The 22,144-nt window shown below is 40.8% G+C and overlaps 1 protein-coding gene across 5 annotated transcripts; it reads left to right on the forward strand.

The window, feature by feature from the left end:
- The first annotated feature begins 6,175 nt into the window (after window positions 1-6,175).
- slf2 (SMC5-SMC6 complex localization factor 2) lies at window positions 6,176-21,521 on the forward strand. 5 transcript variants are annotated; one of them, XM_072677852.1, is made up of 21 exons: window positions 6,176-6,306; window positions 8,193-8,270; window positions 8,649-9,070; window positions 9,180-9,407; window positions 9,727-9,760; window positions 9,897-10,819; window positions 11,557-11,636; window positions 11,874-11,984; window positions 12,063-12,230; window positions 12,417-12,519; window positions 12,749-12,836; window positions 12,919-13,060; window positions 13,381-13,468; window positions 13,616-13,792; window positions 14,078-14,172; window positions 14,307-14,394; window positions 14,913-15,032; window positions 15,145-15,222; window positions 15,793-15,879; window positions 17,643-17,711; window positions 19,604-21,521. In XM_072677852.1, the coding sequence occupies exons 2-21, from the start codon at window positions 8,234-8,236 to the stop codon at window positions 20,090-20,092; spliced, it is 3,627 nt and encodes a 1,208-aa protein (XP_072533953.1). In that variant the 5' UTR covers window positions 6,176-6,306; window positions 8,193-8,233; the 3' UTR covers window positions 20,093-21,521. The 5 variants fall into 5 exon arrangements, with proteins under 5 accessions (XP_072533953.1, XP_072533954.1, XP_072533955.1 ...); XM_072677853.1 differs by lacking the exon at window positions 8,193-8,270 and adding an exon at window positions 8,467-8,494; XM_072677854.1 differs by lacking the exon at window positions 8,193-8,270 and having other exon boundaries at window positions 6,177-6,306.
- Window positions 21,522-22,144: the final 623 nt, after the last annotated feature.

Here is a 22,144-nt window from a genome sequence, read left to right on the forward strand (position 1 = left end):
CTCTGCAGCAGTGAGCCCACATTGGGGTCAAGAAACACTTTAAAAGCTGGAGCTCAGATGAACGCCCCAGTAACCTAATACTGCACTTACCGTAAAGCCTAGAGTAGCCCTGCTCTCTGTGAGGATGAAAAAAGTGGCTCCATTTGATTTACTGTTATAGACATAAAAAAGAGGGGGTTAGTGCCTCACAGCAGTTTTCTTCTCCTGTATGCAAACTTACACCGATCGCAGAGAAGCGTGGTGGGCCTGGAAAAGACCTAAAACACTGCCAACACACTGAAGCCTTTGCTGAGCTGGAAAAGACTGTGGAAAACGTGTAGCTAAGTGATATTCCCTGGACTTTAGAGTAACACTGAACATTACATCAGAAAAGAGGGTTGAAGGCAAAGCTAGCAAAGACCAACAGCTGCAAAAATGTCAACCTTACAGGAGAAATGAAAAAAAAAAAGTTTTAAATGGAAACTTTAAAATGAAAAGAAAAGGACAGAAGACTGTAGTAAAATATTTTATTCCAGGCCATTATTGTTCCTTTCAACAAAAAGACAGCAGAAATTAAACAAACAAAAAAAAAACTTCGACGACTGTCAATATACCAGTCTACTATCTGAGAATCTTAATATGTAGAGAAGGCACGACACACTGTAACGCATCGGCCATACGTGTCGTAGTACCACGACATGGCCACAAGATGGCCCTCGTGCTGTTCAGAATACAGTGGGTAAAATAGTCAATAAAAAAAGACAGAAATTTCCATCAAACGCGTGTTTTACAAAATGGCCACTTCATGGCGTCAAACCATTTGTTCTCCAACATGGTATAAATCCTTAAATTATGCCATTTGATCCATTTGCAATGATTAACAACTCCTTAAAATAAAAGGTCATACACCAAATAAGAGCTTAGTACTGCATATAAACATAAAGGCACATCTTAAAACTGCGGCAGTGGCTTTACCAGGTGCCTTTCTTCATAGATCTGCAAAGAAAGTGATTTCAGAACGAGATTATAACAGGGTGACACCAGTGACCACTCATTTTATGTTTCAGCATTTTGTGTGTTTGATAGTGGAGACAAATGAAGGTCTTCTTGGAATGACTGATAGACGGGCTTCCGGTTTACAGACGCGCGCAGCCAGAGGGCAAGAGTGCTTGGGAAACAGAGCCGATTACTGGGTTGTAGCGTTAATCAACTTCATTAATTGACGCCGATTTCCTGATTTTTCAACACATTTTCTCTGTGGTTGGTGCACTTTACTACGCGTCCGGTCTTGGCCCTTTAGCTCTGTCGCGCAGAGGGGGCTGCTTCCGGATGCGTTCTGCCCCCTGGTTGTGCAGAAGCCCCTCGTCAACACAGCCAGCACAGGGAGTTTGGCTGTCGTGTAAGAGTATTAGGCAGGTGTGAAACTGGTGAACAGTTGTAGAAGGACAGAGCCAGATTAGTTTGACTGTAAAGTAAAAGAAATGTCTTTTAAAGAAGCGGCTGCAGAGTTTTCTCTAGTCTGATGAAATATAAATGGGAAATTCAGATCCCATAATTTGCATACCAAGTAAAGCTATATATATATATATATATATATATATATATATATATATATATAAAAATAAAAACCCCACACAAACCAGACTGTCTCTTTACAAACTTGATACGGTCCTCCCACTCCCTCCTTCGCTGCTCCTCATCTCCCTGAAAGAATGCGGAGGAGTTGAGGGGGATCCATTTCAGCCGTCGACCACAGACAAGTCCGCTTGAAGGCACCTAATGCTCCCAGTGGTGCACAGCTCCATTTCTAAAAGATTTGCCTGCCAGTTTCACAAACTCCTAGTTGATAACTGAGTCAACTCTGGATCAAGTAGTCCAGCTGGATCAGCTTAACAGGACACAAGGTTCTCCAAATGAACAAACTGGTGCAAAGTACTTTACAGAACTGAAACAGAGACAACACTTTTTACAAACGGTGGATTTTATTAAAGGCAATTAATAAAGAACTACTCCCAAAACAGAAACTTCATACCCTTTCATCACAACACAAGATAAGCCACTAAAAACCACATGACACTAGACCAGCTGAATCTGCATGAGCTCACTGCACTGCTGCCCCTCACATGGCTGATGAAGATAATCACATGACCTTATACAGGTGAGCATGAGGGTGCAGATGCAGGGCAGAGATGAGTTTCTGGAATAGTGCCAGTGTTTCAGGCGTTCTTCCGGAGAGCAGGATGGGAAAAACTTGGAGCATTAAAAAGGTTTACCTGAAAAACAAAGATACAACAGGAAGTTTAGAGCAGAAAAGTGAGCAGATCAAGGATTAATCATTTGGGTCTTAACATTAAGGCACTGCTTATTCAGGAGGATTTATTTTGGCTTCAGTTTGTTTGTACATTAACATCCAAACAACTCCGCTCTTTAAGATTTAAAAAGTCAACCAGCCCCTGCTCAACAGACTCCAGGAAAAGTGTAAAAGATTAAAAAATAAATAAATAAACTATTGTACAAAAGCTAAGCCATCACTGAAACTAAAAATAAAAAAAGTCCACGTCGCAAAAGATTCCAGCCACAGTTGAAATGAGTCAAGAGAGGACATGCCAGTTTAAGTGATCTAGCCATAGTACAAGAGATTCACCCCCCCCCCCCCCAAAACACAAAGGGGTCACAATTCAATAATTTCAGCCACAGATCAAAACTCAAGGGCCACAGTTCAGAACCAAGTCCAAAAGATAATAGCCATAGCTCAAAAAGGTCACAGGTCAAAAGAGTTAACCCATGATTAAGCCATAGCTCAATCGGTTCACGAATCGGTTCACGAATCGGTTCACGAATCGGTTCACGAATCGGTTCACGAATCGGTTCACGAATCGGTTCACGAATCGGTTCACGAATCGGTTCACGAATCGGTTCACGAATCGGTTCACGAATCGGTTCACGAATCGGTTCACGAATCGGTTCACGAATCGGTTCACGAATCGGTTCACGAATCGGTTCACGAATCGGTTCACGAATCGGTTCACGAATCGGTTCACGAATCGGTTCACGAATCGGTTCCTTTACATATTTTCCGTATCGACAATCTTGCTTTTAGGTAGGATTAGCGCTGCCACGGTCATCGCTGCCTGCAAATAACCGTTAGCCTGACCCAGCACAACAACTTTTCACCAAAATCTGAACTCCAGGATCAGTTTTGAAACTTTTACCCCGATATACTTATACTATATATTTTGCTGGCACTAGCGTACTCAAACTGCTTCGTGCCTTGTAAGCCTACATTTTCACATTAAGAACCGCTCACAAAAGTCGCCACGCTAACATTAAAGAACGTAGCTAGTTATACTCACTTTACTGATGCCCTGTTTTATAGGAATAATAAAAACTGGTCCTAGTTTAATTTAACTTATATAACAGTCGCGCTGTGTCTTGCTCACACACACACACACCAGTAAGGAAAAAGTATTACTAAGCCGAGAGGAAGCGATCAAGCTAACTTTACGTTTATAGTACAATTGCTATTAGCTACCGGTTTAGCTCAGTGAGCTAGCGTACCTCCTATTAAACACATACCACAATATTTGCGTCTACATCACGGAAACATTAATATTCTTTATTACCTGATTCTCACGGATCATGACGAACGCCTGACCGTTTGGAGCCGATTCTCCGAGTGTTCAACTACTTAGGCCGAGAGTAGGAGCGCGTGTGTGAGGCCGGAAAGAGTTTAAGTAGCGGGAGTTTGTTCAATTACCAGATTCAGGGGCGTCCATTAATTTCCATTCAAGCTGGCGTTATTTAAATGTTATTTAAATGTTTTGCTTTATTTTAATTGATTAAAATAGTTTTAAACAGTTACTCGTTTATATGGTGAGTCTCACATATTCCAATTGTGTAACTGATCATATGTCACCCCCCCCCCCCCCAAACTTATTGGTTTCTTCCAAAAGCTGCAGAAAGAAATCGGTTCGCCACAGGAGGTGGAGCATGAATCTCTTTCTTAAACGTGGGGAAATGTAATAAATGAAGTCACGCGCACTGTAGTAATATTGGCATAGTTTACTCTGTAAGAAGGTTGGCTATGGCGAGTAGCAGCTAAAGTCAGTTGCCATCTCTTAGTCCAGTGTCTCAGTCTTTTGACTCACTAACTACCCGAGGCAGAGAGGACCCAGCAAGTGAAGTGTGTACAAGTTGTATGTACTGAGGTTAGCTATGATGATGGGTCTTAAGGCAGCCAGCACATCTTAAAGCAGGTGAAGAGAGAGATCAGTCTGTTTAGGATGTGCCAGTTGGTGAGCTGATTACTTTTAGATGTGTCAGCAACTTTAAGTTTGTGTACCAGCTGCTTAAATATGTGCCGGTAGAGGTGCTGGCAGCTGTAAGATGTGCCGGTAGAGGTGCTGGCAGCTGTAAGATGTGCCGGTAAAAGGTAAAGGTAAAGGTGCACGTATTTGTCACTGTACAGCGAAATGTGTCCTCCGCATTTAACCCATCTGGTAGTGAACACACACACACGTGTTAGGGGCAGTGAGTACACACACACACCCAGAGCAGTGGGCAGCCAACTCCAGCGCCCGGGGAGCAGAGAGGGTAAAGGGCCTTGCTCAAGGGCCCAACAGTGGCAGCTTGCTGAGCCCGGGAATCGAACCCACAACCCTGTTATCGATATCCCGGCGCTCTAACTGCTGAGCCACCACTGCCAGAGGTGCTGGCATCTGTAAGACGTGCCGGTAGAGGTGCTGGCTGCTGTAAGATGTGCCGGTAGAGGTGCTGGCAGCTGTAAGATGTGCCGGTAGAGGTGCTGGCAGCTGTAAGATGTGCCGGTAGAGGTGCTGGCTGTTGTAAGATGTGCCGGTAGAGGTGCTGGCAGCTGTAAGATGTGCCGGTAGAGGTGCTGGCAGCTGTAAGATGTGCCGGTAGAGGTGCTGGCTGTTGTAAGATGTGCCGGTAGAGGTGCTGGCAGCTGTAAGATGTGCCGGTAGAGGTGCTGGCAGCTGTAAGATGTGCCGGTAGAGGTGCTGGCAGCTGTAAGATGTGCCGGTAGAGGTGCTGGCTGTTGTAAGATGTGCCGGTAGAGGTGCTGGCAGCTGTAAGATGTGCCGGTAGAGGTGCTGGCTGTTGTAAAATGTGCCGGTAGAGGTGCTGGCAGCTGTACGGTGTGCCGGTAGAGGTGCTGGCTTCTGTAAGATGTCCTGCTAGAGGTGCTGGCTTCTGTAAGATGTCCCGCTAGAGGTGCTGGCTTCTGTAAGATGTGCCGGTAGAGGTGCTGGCTGTTGTAAAATGTGCCGGTAGAGGTGCTGGCAGCTGTACGGTGTGCCGGTAGAGGTGCTGGCTTCTGTAAGATGTCCCGCTAGAGGTGCTGGCTTCTGTAAGATGTGCCAGTAGAGGTGCTGGCAGCTGTAAGATGTGCCAGTAGAGGTGCTGGCTGCTTTGTGATATGTTGGGTTGTGTATTGGCTACCAGGCTCCTTTCATCTGTGGCTTTATTACCAATGTTCTCTAATTTGGACTGTTCAGATGTGTGTATTTATGTAAAGGTGATCTCCACAGTGAATGCTACATTTTCAGGGAAGCAGAAACATCTGAACTCTTTTTTTTTATATAAAAATTATGGGGTACGGGGTTGTACAATATAACAAATCATTACTTAATAATTATAATTCTCTGTTGCAGAGACACCAAACAGGGACTATTTGTGCAAAGGCATCAGAAGAAAATGTAGAAGTGAGAACATTAAAAAATGATTCATCTTCATGCCTTTTTCAGATCTCTCAACTATTTACAGTAACAGGTATTTTTGACATGGGGGGCTCTAATTGTTGCATGCCCCTCTACCTGCTGTTTGAAGGGGTGTGATTTTGAAAGTGCCTCGGCTACATACACGAGTTACCGAGTTACGGGTTGATATTTCTGAATTACAGCATAGATCAGAAACTTGCACAAAGACACAGAGCCACAATGAAAACGCCTATTCATTCAAGTTCAACACGCGTTGATCTTACAAGTCTGAACACTGAACCAGAGTAAACACCTTGTGATATTGCTTTTTAAATCGGAAACGGCTTATTGCGGAGCTCAGGTCCGTTTGTTTTTCACACAACCCAAAGGTGCCAGAGGCTGGCCAGGTGGACAGTCTGTCAGATCGGTGATTTGCGGTTGGTTTCGATATTGAAAGAAAGAAAAAAAACAACAACAAAGTTGTCTGACTCCTCCCAGACACAAATGGCGTCCTAAGACTGGTCTTATCTGTGTACTACGGATGTTTCTCACATACACGTACGGAAAGGAGCCGCCGCCGCGTTTCGTTGTTGATATTGTGGTGAAGGTATGGCGATAGTTTTGTTAATAGCTAGCTATGAGGATAGTCTTCAGTCAGAAGCAGGCTAGCTCTCACTCACACACACACACACACACACACTGTCATATGGCTCACCACAGCGCATAACGTTAACAGAGCTAGCCTAGCAAGCTAGCTAGCTAACTAATATTAAATTACGGCTTTCTGACTATCGATAATGAGGCCATTCTGCGACCACCAAAAGTTAAAGCTGTTGTTAAATGTAAAATAATTATTTGTCATTTAAGCTGCGTGTATCTTTTACCGTAACTTTAGCGCTAACTTTACCCGCGGACGTTAGCTAGCTAGCTAACACTAGCTAGCACTAGCTAGTGCTAGCTAGCTGGGCAAGCGTAACTTTAGACTGCTCAGCTAAGGTAACTGCTAAATTAGCTACTAGCAAGAGCTGTTTAGCTCGCTAGCTAAATCTCTTATTGCTTAACTTAGCTACTTCAGATGTTTTGCAGATAGTGCTAGCTACCTTTGTCTAGTCTAATCTAGCTAATTTATTCTACGATGGTTCGCTCACTGTAAGTCAGGCTGACTTCAAGTCATGTGGGACACAGTCATCCTGTTTAGCGCGCTCCTGACTGCCACCACAAATTCTGTTTACCAACGTTAGTGGGGAAGCCCGGTTTTTCTGCGAGTCCTGACTTTCCGACTATGGGGGGCGTGTCAGTAAAAAGCCGACGGTATTTTAGTAATTTAGACCCAACGCATGAACCCCCCCAGTGTTAAACCACACGCGAGAAAACGGGCATGAGTACACTGATGCTACTGATGCTTCTCACGGAAGAAAGGAGTCGCTCACCCAATGGTCATACTTTTGCTAATATACTTGATTTCTTTGGCGATTAAAACTGATGTAAACAAAATACAGCATCTCCCCCAGAGTGCACAGTAAAATATGACTTAGCTATTTAATATGTAAAGAAATAGTTAAATCATGACGGAATATGCACGTTTACACTTTGTGTTTTTTGCAATTGCAAGTGTGAAGATGGTTGAAGAAGATGGTTATGCATGCTTTATTGAGTGCAGTATTAGCTAGCTGCTTCTCTTTGGGGGTTTAGTGGGACAACAGGAGGGAACAAGTGGAGTATATTCACACACTGCTGTATAAATGTGTGGTGCTTCACCCTCTGATTCAACACCGCTCTGAAACACTGGAGACAAGCTCAGGCAGAAATTCCTATGGCCCTTTTTTAGCTGTCTTTTAAGGAATAGTGCTGTACTGCCTTTTGAACGGTCAGTTGGCAGACTGTAGGCTGTCTGTTGATCTCCACAATTTGTGCCAGCCTCCTTCAGCTTCTTTATCAATGATCCTTTATCAGCTGCTTCCCCTCAGTTGCCTGAAGCAGTGGACCGCTTCAGTTACACCCAATACCCTGCTGGAAAAGAGGTCCTCAGGCTTGCAGTTTTTCAATCAAAACTTGCGTGCCTGACACGTACCGCTCCCAATGCAAAGGCATTAAAAATCTATTGTACTCCACACATGATGTTTGCTACCTCGTACAGCTTTCATTTGGACCCACAGTGTATTTTAGGAAGGATCCTTAATCACATCCTTGATGCTCACCACCGGCAAACTGAGTGTATAAATGTTTTTGATAGGTCGTTACATGAACAATTATTGATTGTTTTTTAAAAACAAACAGCACTGCTACCTTTTTAAAGGGGTAATATTAAAAATGCAAGGCTTATTTCCACAGTGGTCCCTAAAATGAATGTGCAGTGTAGGACTGGACTGGTGTGACTTCTTCTTTTTTCACATATGACGTTTTTAAATACAGGTTTTCTTGTCTCTTGCATCTCATTTATAAAAAAATCGTATTTACCTAGCTGTGAACTATAATGCCTTCTGTTCTACACAGATGACCTTCTAAGGACATATGTCTATTTTCAGCCTTTTAAAATGAAAAGTAACCTCAAGCAGCAGATCACCTCAATGGGTGAGGGATGCATTCGCAGAATTTTGAGTGATTACTTGATTAATTGATTTGCTACTTGTCTCACACATAAACTGCTGAATGAATTCCATAATATCCTGTGGCCTGCATCTGTCTTGCGTCTTTAGTGCTTTGGTGATTTACTGGGATGTGGGGCTGTGTCTTACTACACATCTAATCCCTCTGCCTGACCTTATAGGCTTGATTTGCAAGAATCTGCATGTTTGGTGCGTGGGAACATCTTAAAGATCAGTAAATAAACGGAAATCAATTACTTCTAAATGATTAGTACTTACTCCAGCATTACACTTGTTCTAGTAAATGCTTTATTTATGCACAACAGCTTCAGAGCTAGTTTAACACTTGTTTTTCCTCTTCCAGTGAAAGAGATAATTCCACTTGGTGTTTCTCGAAGATACAGTGCAGATGAGACGAGCACAACTCACCTGGCGCCCTGGCGCCAATCTGAGAAGACTGAGGAAAAGCAAGTGCTGGAAGTCGTAAACCCACTGCCAAAACACATGCTTCCTTTCAAAAGCCCTATGCTAGAGCAGAAGAGTGTGTCTGCTGTAGCCTCTTCTTCAGGCTCCAGGAAAGGCTCTGAAGGAGGTCAGGGCAATCTTTCCAATGTGCTCATGAGAAAACTGCAACTTGATGACAACAATAACAGTAATTACTCCAGTAAGAAAGGGTCACTCCAGCCTGCTGCTAAAAAAGGCATTCTGATACAAAGGCAAAGTTCTTACAACAAAGACAAAGAATTTGCCCTGGCTTTTTTTAAGCAGTTGAACGAGAATCTCAAGGTGATTACTCAAATATTTCCCAAGATCTGTACTTCACTGTTTATTTGTCCGATATTTCCATCTGCAGCTTTTTAATTGCAAAGTACTTTTTGCCTTCTCGTGTATTTAGGTTGGGAACGCCATGTTGCACTCAGACAGTCTCCACAAACAGAGCCCTGTGCCTCATCCGCATGTTTCAAAGTCTTCTGAAAGCTACGCTTCATCATCCGCTCAGGGAGGAGGCAGGATCCCTGGCAGCAATGAGGAGCAGCGAGGTCAGCACTCTGCTGAAAAGGTGGACAAGCTACTGAATGGGGGTCACAACTCTCATTTGCTCAGTCCTGTTTCATCACAGCAGGTGAGAAACCTTGAAGTAGGGGTGTACAAAGGAATTATTAACTGCTTATATTTTATATATCTTTTTTTTTTCATGTGAAAACAATCCTATGGACCACCACAGATTGAATGTAATTATTTTATTTACTTTACGAATTAGTTGAACTATTTAAATGTGTAACATTTTTGTATTTATTTGATGGGTACAAGCTGTTCTCCAGTGAAGATACTTTGTAACTATATTAATGGCCTTGTTTGCTAAAACCTCGAAACATTATATTTCTTTTTGGCCACTATCAAAGTTTGTAATGCTTTTCCTTTTCTCATTATGGACTTTATAGAAAGAAAGCACACCCTACCAGGCAACTACACCAGGTATGGTGCTTTTACCCTTCTGCAGCAAACCATAAATCTATGTTTGATTTATGCTTTTTATTAACTGTGTAATTTGTTGCGTATATTACAACTGTAATAATTTGTAATAATTTTTTTTATTTCCTGTTTTTGCCAGCTGGTGTCAGATCTTTATCACTGAAGAGAAGAAGAGAATCCAGTACAGAAGAAAAGGGGGAGGGCAAGAGATTATGTCAGGATGAGGGTTACCTTACCCCAACTTCTGCCAGGGCCAGTTCTACCAGTGCTGCTCATAACATCAGCTCACCTCCAAAGTATGTCAGAAGTGCCATCCTCAAGACAGGTAGTGAGGAAGGCTCTTTGTTACTAGTTGAGCATAGTAGAGACAAGACAAAGACTTCTACCTCGCAGTCCAGCAGTTTCCCTAGACAGCTTTTCAAAGAGCCAAGCAGAGAGCCAAGGTCAGAGAGCTGCAAATCCCAGTCAGAAACTCAGCCTGCTAAAATCTCTAGAACAAATCATCTAAAGGAGCTGATGCAGTCTAGTGAGAGCAAATACCAGGTAGATAGATTGCATGCTCTTGACCCTTCCCCCTCACTTTCTTCTAAGCTTATTCGAAAGTGCAGCAATGAACGAAGTTCGCTTGCCTCCTCACATTCAAGTTCCTTGACAGGCCTTATAGATGAAGTTACGATCAGCTCTTCTCCCCACCAATCAGGACTTGCAACTAAGACTTGTGTTGACCTCACTGGCTCATGGAAAGGTGTGATGAAATCCCCCAAACCGGATCCAGACACCAGCCCTAGAGCTAACCTACCCTCCACAGCTGCCAGGCTGGATGGAGAAGAGAAGAGAAACACTTTATGGAATAATTCTTGTTTAGATTTGGAACTGGATGATGGTGTGGGTTTAGGGCTGGGGAGCTGTGGTCTGAACCTCAGCAGCAGCAGCAGCAGCAGCAGCAGTAGCAGTGACCATCTGCTGTCTCTGCGAGAGATCCTGGAGCGCAGCACCCGTGTACCAGCCACCCCTGACAAAGGAGCATTCTCTGAGCCCAGCACACCACTCCCTAATGCTGCAGTAAGTTTCTGTCTTCTTTATTCTTTGGTAAATACTTGGAATGACATAGCAGTAGGATTGTCACTATACCATAATTTCGATACCAATACAAAGTGCAATAAAAGAATTAACACTCATGACAGCACTATTGGCCGATCCCAGACATGGATTAGGTCTTGGACTATGACACCAATTTAAATGGAGGTTTTCCATTAAAAGAAAAATATGGTCAATGACTATATTTTCCCTGTCTGGGAAACCATCACTACATGTGAATTGGATTGTAGAAATTCAGTTTGAATATACTTTTCAGATACATTTATTCTCTTCTTGTCAGTGCAGAAAACACAAACAACAAACCAACAACCCTGATGATTGCTAATTCAAATTTAGACAACAATTCCAGAGAAAAAAAAAACATTCTTTTGTGCAACTCTACAGGTCTATCACAGTTACCAACTAAAAATGTAGAATATTTAGCGTCTGCTTTGCCATTTTGTTTTAGTAAAACACCTAATATTTGCAGAGGTTATGATTTATTTAAGAGAGGGTAAAAACATATTTTTTCCAAAATTTACAATGAACTAAATGGCTAATACAAATGTGAACATTTGAATAGTTAAGTTTGTCGACTCCCTTCACATTCTTAACGTAACTAAAGCAGAAAGACAAGTAATAACTTTTGATTACTCTTTACAAGGCTGTGTCCACCTATACGTTTTAGTCTGCGTTCACTTCATTTGTTCTGCTTCTGCTAGCCGGTGGATGTGAAAAATAAAGTTACAAGTTACAAGAACACACTGGAACAGATGCTGAAGGAGAAAGAGCAGAATCAAAAGTAAGTCTGAAAATGGTGTTTTGTTTTTTTCAAATAATTAGAACTCCAGACTGGAGCAGAAATGTGTCTTATTTCATTAATCTAATATATATTCTCAGCAGGCTATTTTAGTTTACTTTGACATGCAGCAATGTTTAATGACATTGTAGCGTTTATCAGTAAAGGTGTGTGTATATTAAATATTTGTACATTTTGTCCCAAATATCATAACATACTAAAAAATCTTTTGCCTTATAGGTCAAAAGAGCTTGAAATGCAGTTACTTCAGTCTTGTAAAGAAGACCTTTTGAAACTGGAAGAGGATGAAGAGAATGCAAATGCTGAAGCGGCACTTTCACTCGAGCAAAAGTATGTATTTGTTTTTTATTTCTGTGTTGTGTATTGGTGTGTTCAACAAATTCCAATCAGTCCCTTGGTTCCTTTTAGGGAATTTTTACAGAGGTTCTCAGTTACCTCGTGTGCAATCCGCGACCTCCATCCTGGAGAGGAAGTGTTCACGCTGGCCAATTTCGGCAGACTCTTCAGTCACCAAAGTCTGGATCTAAGGAAGATCGGCGTAAAACCAAATACACTGGCCCAGCAGACCCTGCTGCAGTAAGACACATGTGAAACACAACATGGGACAGAAATTTATGCAAATGTTTTTTTTTCCAGCACATTTTGCCTTTGGAGAGATGAGAGATTGAGAGATTGGAGATTGGCTTCATGAACTCTATTTCTACTTTTGAAATATAAGATTTTGGAATATTGATTAAAATGTTTGTTTTGGCTCCTCTGCAGAGCTCACACAGAGCATGTCCTGCTGCTACTAAGTGCAGGCTTGTTTAGAAGAGCCTATTCTGCCTCCCCTTGCCAACCTCAGGTCACACGCTGGCTCTTTCAGGTAACCACCTCTCCACTGTTTATCACAACACATTAACATCCACAGTATAAAACGCAATGTTTTGCACAGTTAAATAAAACTGACAGATACCTGATATTATGCAACTGTATCTCACTATGCACATTATCGGTTTGTAGTATAAATGAGGCATAGCTAAATCTTATGTATTTTAATTTCTACTTCTTTAGCTGGTGCTGATAAACTGTGACTTTGTTTAATTACATGGCAGATGATGTCAGTTCATCCAAACCCCAGCACCTCTTCACAGATTCTGCAGGCCATGACGACCATCGCCTTATCTGCTGCTCAGCACATAGGTATGCTGTGATTTGACTCCTAAATTTTCTGTGTTGTGTATAGTATAGAACAGTTACAGATGCTTCTGTTTATTTGTTGTAGTGGAGAACGGCAAAACCAGATTTAAGGTGTGGGTGCCAAGCTTGCAGGATGTTGCACTAGTCTTCCTCAACATGGGTGTGTCATTTGTCAATCTGTTTCCATTGGAGGCCCTTCAACCCCCTTTTACTGAGGGAGATCTGCTGTAAGTACACACACATTCACCCGCCCCCAACCCGAGCAGAGCACCACCTCGACCACGGCAACCTTGAAAATATATACACACTGTGCAGACATGCCTGCAACATTATGCATAAATAAGAAGGTGTTTTACAATTTGAATGTAATTTTAATGGTAAAATTCTTGAATAGAAGCTTAATATTTAACATGTATGAACAACGTAAATCATTTGTATAAAAAATGATATATATTTTATATAATAATTATGCAATTTATGCTTTAAGTTTTTACATTTAAAGTAGTGGCTTAATCGTAGTGTAAATTACTTGAATATGTCTTGCTAGGGAGGGTTTGGATATCCAGCCTGATAGCACAAGAACTGAAAAGAAGTGCGACTCCTTTCCAGAGCACAATTTTGAGAGTATTGTCAAGGTAATGTTTTTGCTTTTATTTCACAAAAGAGATGCTCTGTGTTTTCAGAATGCTGACTGTAGCTTTATAAAGTGCAGTGGTGCCCATGTCTTGGGTTTTTGAATTTTATTCTGTCTGTTTCTGACTTTTTAATGTGTGTGGGTATAGTATCTGGCGCTGTGTGCTGCCTTGTGTCCAAAGGCATACACTGATGAGGAGCTGCTGTTACTTTTGACGCTGGTGTATAGAGTCAGTCTGGAGACCTGCTTAAAGCTGCTACCCACAGGGGACCTCAGCTGCCTGCTTCAACACCTCCTTAACAACATGACACACTGGGAAATACAGGTGAAATAGACACTCACACACGCACACAACACTCACACTGATGAATGCATTCAGTCAGTTTATAAAAATATATATGATTATAAACCCCAGTCAGTGCCCCAGAATGCAGCAGGCTATTTAAACGTGGGGTTTTAGCATCAGTACTGTTCACACTTTGAAAGCTTCTGTTTATACAGTAACACAACTTTTACCTAGTTTTGCTTTGATCATTTTCAGTCTTTAAACAGAGTGAGAATCATACAGCACTGTGATTTCACTCGCTTTTTTTCTGGTCTATGCTTGCAGTTGCCTCAGGTTTGCCAGGCCATTACTGATCTGACTGAGGATCATCATAACCTCAGGCGTCTGGTGCAGCTCCTGCCTCATAATGGCCGGGGAAAGTGAGTGGAATATGTGCTTTTATTGTTCTTAGAGATATAAAGTGAACGTATTGGTTCTATTTTAAATCCTCTCTGTTTATAATGTTTAACATCTGAAGACACTAAAAATGTGTTTTCTTGTCTACCCCGGGAAGGCAACTGAAGAGGCACCTCAGCGTGTCGATCATCTCTAAACTGTTAAACCATAGATGCACTTATACACCTGCATGCACAGAATTCCAGGTAAGGGAAACAAGGTGGTGGTGTTTAATATTTTATATTGAAGCTTAGTAACTTGACCTATTGACACTATTGATAATTCATGTTTGATCGTGTTTTACCATGCTGTGTTTAAAAATAGTGCAGTCGCACTTTTCTCTCATTTAATGTGTTAATAGTAATAATTAATAAACAATTGCACAAAAACATGATGCCTGAAGGATTCACAGTAAATGTCAGCACATATGGCACATGTGCACATGGTGATGTAAGACTTCATAGTCTAGACTTGACTCTGTATTGCATTTTGATATTAAGTTGTTGAGGTGAAGGTTTCCTTGAGGATGTAGCACGCAATAGTTTTTTGTAGAACTATTGAATTGAATTGCAAAACTGTAAAATTACTTAAAATTACTTACTTCCCTGGAAAGTTTATTATATGTTAAATATGCCAATAACATATGGATTTGGATGTGAACTAAATGTTATTTAAATCTACAAGCTTAATGTATTATTTCCCTAAACCAGTGTCTTGCTTTCAGCTGTCAGATCTGAGGAGTTACTTACCTCGAATGCGTCCCTCCTCTCTGCTAAAGGGCCTTATAGCAGCACAGAAAGAACAGCAGGAAACTGATAGCTGTGCCCCCACTCCAGACCAGCAGGTAAACAGAACTTTTTTTTTTTTGCAGTATTTTCATTCTCCTGTGAAGCTGTTTTTGTGTACGTCACTGCAATAATGAAAGGGCTTTTCACTTATATGTGGCTTTTTTCTAGGCATATTACCTTTGCTATAGCCTTTTGGCTTTGACAAATGAAGCTTCCAATTTTGAGTTTTTACCCTCAAACCAGAGAGTAAGTGTCCTTTCTATATTAAATATGAACTTTCTAGAAGTCTGTGTGTGTCAGTGTCAAGGCAGCCACAGAGAGAAAGTATCAAAAGAGACGGCAACACACTGTCTTTAGTATTGCTGCACACTAGGCGCCCAGTTACCAATTTTTCTTTGAAAGGGTAGTTATGTGAACTGCAGTGTTTTATAGGAGACACATTAATGTAAGGGTGATGTATGAGTGATTTGTGGGTGGAAGGGTGACATTTAGGGAGGTTTGAAACAGACTTGGAAGGATGTATCCCCCTGTAATGTAAGGGTCCTGTGTAAGTTCTGTATGCCATTGTAGAGTATAGTAGTTTTGTATATTTGGACACTGAGAGTTTAGCGATCTGTTAATTCTGAACAGTGAAAGCCTGTCTTACTAAAGTGCAAAGAGAACAGTAGTCTTATTCACAGTCAGCTATTTTGCTTGGAAGGCAAACTTGCCTTGCTTTTCATAAAACTAGATAAAGTTTGGTTCAGTTTAGTTTGTATTCTAACTAAATCAGTATACAAGTGTGAAAAATATAAAACAATGTCTCTTGTCGTTCAGAATGAACTGCTGCTGCTATCTGCTGAACTGGAAAAACACATTAAGTGCGACATTAGAGAAAGTGAGAAAATGCTGTACAGGAGTAAGGTACAGTGGCTTTACTGAATTAATTTAACTTAATTTCTTTGTTAAAATATTATAGAACTGTAAATATATATATATATATATATATATATATATATACAGTGAGTCCAAGAAGTATTTGATCCCTTGCTGATTTTCTTTGTTTGCCCACTAATAAAGACACTATCCTTCTGCACTTTTAATGGTAGATATATTCTAACATGGAGAGACAGAATATCAAGACAAAAATCCAGAATATAATTTTAAAGAATATATTTTAATTAATTTGTATTTCAATGAGGAAAATAAGTATTTGATCCCTCTTGCCAAACACACTCAATACTTAGTGGCAAAGCCTTTGTTTGCAAGCACAGCGGTGAGACGTTTGTTGTAGTTAACCACAAGTTTAGCACACACACCAGGGGGAATTTTGGCCCACTCTTCTTTGCAGATCCTCTCTAAATCATGAAGGTTGGTGGGCTGTCGCTTGGCAACTCTGACCTTCAGCTCCCTCCATAGATTTTCGATCGGATTGAGGTCTGGCGACTGGCTGGGCCACTCCATGACCTTAATGTGATTTTTCTTGAGCCAATCCTTTGTTGCCTTTGCTGTATGTTTAGGGTCGTTATCATGTTGGAAGACCCAACCACGGCCCATTTTCAGATCCCTGGCAGAGGGGAGGAGGTTGTCCCTCAGGATTGTGCGGTACATGGCTCCATCCATCTTCCCAGTGATGCGGTGAAGTAGCCCTGTACCCTTGGCAGAGAAACACCCCCAAAACATTATGCTTCCACCTCCATGCTTGACGGTGGGCACAGTGTTCTTGGGGTCATAGGCAGCATTTTTCTTCCTCCACACATGGCGGGTGGAGTTGAGGCCAAAAAGTTCAATTTTGGTCTCGTCTGACCACAAAACCTTCTCCCAATAACTTGGTTCATCTTTCAAATGATCATTGGCATACTTGAGGCGCGCCTCCACATGTGCTCTCTTCAGCAGGGGTACCTTTCGGGCACTGCAGGATGTGAATCCATTGTTGCGCAAAGTGTTGCCAATTGTTTCCTTGCAAACTGTGGTCCCAGCTGCCTTCAGGTCATTTGCTAACTCCTGCCGAGTGGTTGCAGGACGATTTCTGACTGTTCTCAGCATCATTGCCACCCCACGAGGCGAAATCTTCTTTGGAGCACCGGGCCGAGGTCTGTTGATTGTCATGTTATACTCTTTAAACTTTCTGATAATTGCACCAATAGTTGTTACTTTCACATCCAACACCTTACTAATCTTTTTGTAGCCCATTCCAGCTTTGTGAAGGTCAACAATTCTGACTCTGAGGTCCTGTGACAGCTCTTTGGTTTTACCCATGTTGGAGACTTGAAATCTGTGTGATCTGTCTGATTCTGTGGACAGGTGTTTTTCACACAAGTGATTAGTGAGAACAGGTGGCTTCAGGTCAGGTAACAAGTTGATTGGGAGTGTCTAACTGGTCTGTAAAAGCCAGAACTGCTAATGAATACTAAGGGATCAAATACTTATTTCACTCCATGAAATACAAATCAATTAATATATATTCCTTAGATTTATTTTCTGGATTTTCTTTTTAATATTCTGTCTCTCCATGTAAGAATACATCTACCATTAAAAGTATAGAATGATCATGTCTTTATTAGTGGGCCAACGAAGAAAATCAGCAAGGGATCAAATACTTCTTGGACTCACTGTATATATATATATATATATATATATATATATATATATATATATATTTATATATTTATTTATTTATTTTTTAGGTGAAAGACTTTGTCGCAAGAATATACACCAGATGGCAGGTGCTCCTCCAAAGATCACGACCCCAGGAGGTGAGTGTCTATTCATGGATTAACGTTCTTTACTTAATTTCCGAGGATGTACAGTTTGTATTCTATATGTTTTATGTTTTTGTGTCTGGTAGGTATTACAGCACCCTGTGCTTTCCAAGTTGCCACATCTCCAGGTCTTTTTTTTACAGCTTTATGCAAATGAGCTGCATAATCAATGTCCCTGTTAAATTAAAACAAGAAATTGATTTGAAAAGGAAGTTTATTTCATTGTTATGAGTCTTACATAACTGCCCAGACAAAATGTGATTGCACTTATTGGAGTTGGCCTAAAATTAAACCCAAGTAATAAAACGTGCCTTCTTGCACATTCTTGATTATTACCTTCTGACACTGAGCTACTAGTGTGCTGAGTTCCACTTCTCTTAATGGCCACTGCCCATGCAAAGCACAGCATGTACTTCTTGTTCAGTCAGTAATACTGCATTTTCTGATTTTCTTTTTTTGCTCTTGCATTTTAGTGCCAATGGTATATGCCAAGCGTATACAGGCTATGTTATGCCCCTGAGAGCAGAGACACTAGATCGTCAAGCATGTGTCAGATTTTCTGTCTGTGAAGTTTTCAAGTTTAATCAGTTTGACCCTTGAACCTGGATGAGCTGGAGCACAGTTGATCAGACAAGCCGCCTGTCTCTTTCACTTCCTAAAAACATTTCCACATCCTGAAAATGTTACATATCTGGGAGATTGAGTCTGGCCCCGCAATCTTCCGTTGTGGCTGTGGTTGCTATATTAAACCTACAGCTGATGATGCCTGTGTCTGCAGTGTTGAGAACCATCCAGTCTTTGACGGCCTTGTTAATGCCGGTCGGATGTGCCTGTTGAAAATTGATTTCTGTGTGTTTTGGTGTGGTGTTCAGTCACAGTGGCACTGTAATGCTTACAGGGCCTTCTAAATGTTCCTTAGGGATTAAATATGTGGGTGCACAAATTTGACCGTAACTTTTGGCGATGTGTCCGCTGTACACACAGTTGTTTCGGAAGAAGGCTAGGGTTAGGTGAATACCACCTTTTGGCTAAGTAAATATGTCAGAGACTTGCAACCACTGTATTTAAGCCTGCTTGTGGTAGAATCTGGACCCCATGACCGTTCTAGCTCTCTGTGGCTTTAATCTATTTATACATACTTCAGTGCAATTGTTTCACTTTACTAATGAGGCTCTATGTTGCTCAGTAAGTCCAGTCTTGAACTTTAACACACTGCAAGACAGACCAACTATTTGTGTCTGTAAATAAATGAAGGAGTCTCTTGGGATGGAAGCTTTTATCCTAGCTGATATGAGTCCGTTTAGCTCCAGATACTAGAGTAGGAATCTTATCCTTTTGCCTGAAGTACCTTTACTTTCTGGGCAGTTCTGATATATGTTTTTAATGTGGTACTTAATGTGCCTTCTTGCTCACAGCCCTGGACATCCTCCTAGTTCTGCAGAGTGGATATGGCCTCACTTTAAATCTTGAGCTTGGAAATACTACCTGAGACTATTCTCTCTCATTGACTCCTGTTTCTCATGAATTTGTTGCTATTCAACACTGGCTTTGCTTAACATTGGGATATGAGAGGCTGCTAGTTTTTTTATGTGATCCAGGTTTGAGTTGTCTATCACTTGGAATCTGTGAAGATTCCTAGAGGATGTCTACCTGGTGAGCAATATTTAAATTAGTTGCTCATATGCAACTAATACCTCATACCTCATATGCACAGTGCGATTGGTATATACAGTATGTGTGTGTGTGTGTGTGTATATGCATAAGGGGCATTCACTGTCCTTCTTACGGTCTCCGGTGGTTACACCGGCAGTTACATTTGTAGTTAGTTTTCATTGCAACACTTCATTTTCTATTCATAACTGTTTTTCTCCTTTTTATTAATTCAGGGGAAGCTGTATGATTATTGGACGCCACTTCCTGAAGACGAAATACCCTTTCATGAAGAGAACCAGAGCACTGAGCATCCAAAGCAAGAAGCCACAGAGGATCCTCAGAGTGAAGATTCTGACAGTGTCCAGGAAGAGTGGGTGGAGGAGAAAAATGAAGTGGCAGTCAAGAGCGAAGAAGAACTAGAAGAGTGTGTTGGAGAGACTGGAGAGCTGCTAGAAATTCTGGGTGACACAAAAGAGGAAGAACAGTCAGTGAATCTGACTGATAAAGACGGAAAGGAGAAGCATAAAGTGGATATGAATGAAGAGCTACTTGGAGAAGGAAGTTCTGAAATGTTAATGGAGAGTGATTTAGATGAAGACCTTGTTAACAGAGAAGAGGAGCTTCTCAAAGAAGAAGACCCTCTAGAGAAAGATGGAGATCTTATAAGGAGAGAAAATGAGGATCTGGAACAATTGGAGCTTTCTGATGAGGAATGGTTTTAGTTGTTGGAATGTTAAAAGAAAGTTACTCAACTTTTAAAGCAGTATAAAGGCCTGATTTTCAACATATGGATGAGGGCTGTTTTTTGCTGATCTTTGCTGATATTTCAGGAAATCAGATGATTAGTGGTGGTAGTTTGACATGTATGAACACATTTGATCATTTATGTTCAACTGAGCAGTTGCCTCACTTTTTCAGTATGTGCTTAATTAGCCACAGATCGTTTGGTCTGAAAGGGCAGCATCATAAACATGTCTTTTACAACTTTTAATGTGGAAGGCATGGTAGTGAAAGGGTCCTTGTTATTAAGCACCTTGTGTATAGTAACCCTGATGCACTGCCTTTCCTTTGTAGGTGGTGACTCTTGCACTCTGTCTCCCTCACACAGGTCCATTGTGAACCCCATTACTAAACTTTGTATGGATACCCACTTTTTTTTCCTTTTTTTTTTCCTCTTTCCAAATGCAATGTGGATGGGTTTACTGTCCAAAGATGCAACGCACACTCTTCTCCAAGGCTCAGGCTTTTTATTCTTTAAGCTGCTATATTAATGTTCATGTTCACTGATGGTTTTCATTTGTTTTCTATTTCTCCTTTTAAAATGGTAAAAATAAGTCTATTCAGGTACTGCAGAATTTTTACTTAGTGTTTGGTTTGTTGTTTGGATCCATGCAATGCACTTCTTCTCTGCAAAAGATCCATTAGATTAAGGCCATTTACTTGTTCTGTTCATCAGACATAGTGCAACTTACAATTATTCTAACAGTTTTTATATCAATTTACAGTTATAAACAGCATATTCACATGATTGATGAGAAAATAAATTTTAAAGCACTTTCTGTATCCATATAGTTTTGTTAACATTCATCCAAATGCAAGCAGGATTGATTAATGGCTTTAGCATCAGATGCTAAACACATCTAATATGTACAGATATTTTTTTTACATTTATATGAAAATATTTCCTAAAGCTTCAAAGAGTGCTCCACTTCCAGCCAGTCTTCTAAAGTTATGTTAGAATCTGGAGGAACGTTCTCCAGCAGCTCTGCAAATGGAAACAACAGCATTGAGGTAATGGTGATAAGACTACTGGGTACCTTAGCTGGGGGACTTTAAATAAATCCAGAGGACCCAAGCGGAAGGCAGTGTTGCCAGCGCCATTATATGGTGGGTTTTAAGCAAAAGGTTTGATAGAAGATGGCTTTGAGAAAACAAGACACGTCAAATGTCTTTCATATGTGACTACATACTCCATCATATTGCGCTTGATAGGATTAATTTCATTTGTAAAAGAAAGGAAAAATTTGTACTGTTTTTGAATCAAATTGGCACTTTGTGGTCTGTTATTTGGTTGACAGTTGTTTCAGTTTATTGGAAAACAGCTTGTTTGTAAGTTTAAGATAAATCAATAAATATTTGTTTTGATACGTTCTCATTAGTGTCTGTGTTTATATGATGATTTTATTTATGTATTTATTTATTTATTTATTTTCTGTAACACATTTAAAGAGACAGAGCCAAACAGTTCAGCATTAATCCTGCTTCATTTGCACTGTTCTCACTTCACCAAAGGGAGGCGCTAAAGGTACACTAATCAGAAACGTGGCCGAACGTGCACATGTCTCGTTCCTGTTCTTTGTGTTTATCGCATGATGTTAATCATGTTTTAGAACAAATGGATGCTACATGCCGTCGTTGTTACCCACAAACTCCAAAGTATCTCCAAAATGGTAACTTTACAGAGTGGTGGTAAAAAATCATAACTTTCAATGGAAGTCAGTGTGAAAAAATTTAATTCTAAGTTTTTTTTTTCCATTTTGGAGCATTTCTATTAGTCCATTCATGTAAAGAACAACCGTCAGATTTACATTATGTTTAAAAAAATTAAACACGTTGGAGAAAAATGGAGATACGATATTTATTGAACCACGTCTTGCCTGGTGGCGAATATTATGCTGTTCTCTCGTTTTTCCAAAGGCAGGAATCTCCCTGAGGGCAGTTTTGTATTGGTGAATACAGAATAATGAGATTATTAATAGCATCAATGTACACAC

Source organism: Salminus brasiliensis, chromosome 4, assembly GCF_030463535.1.
Source record: "Salminus brasiliensis chromosome 4, fSalBra1.hap2, whole genome shotgun sequence".
Classification (NCBI taxonomy): domain Eukaryota; kingdom Metazoa; phylum Chordata; class Actinopteri; order Characiformes; family Bryconidae; genus Salminus; species Salminus brasiliensis.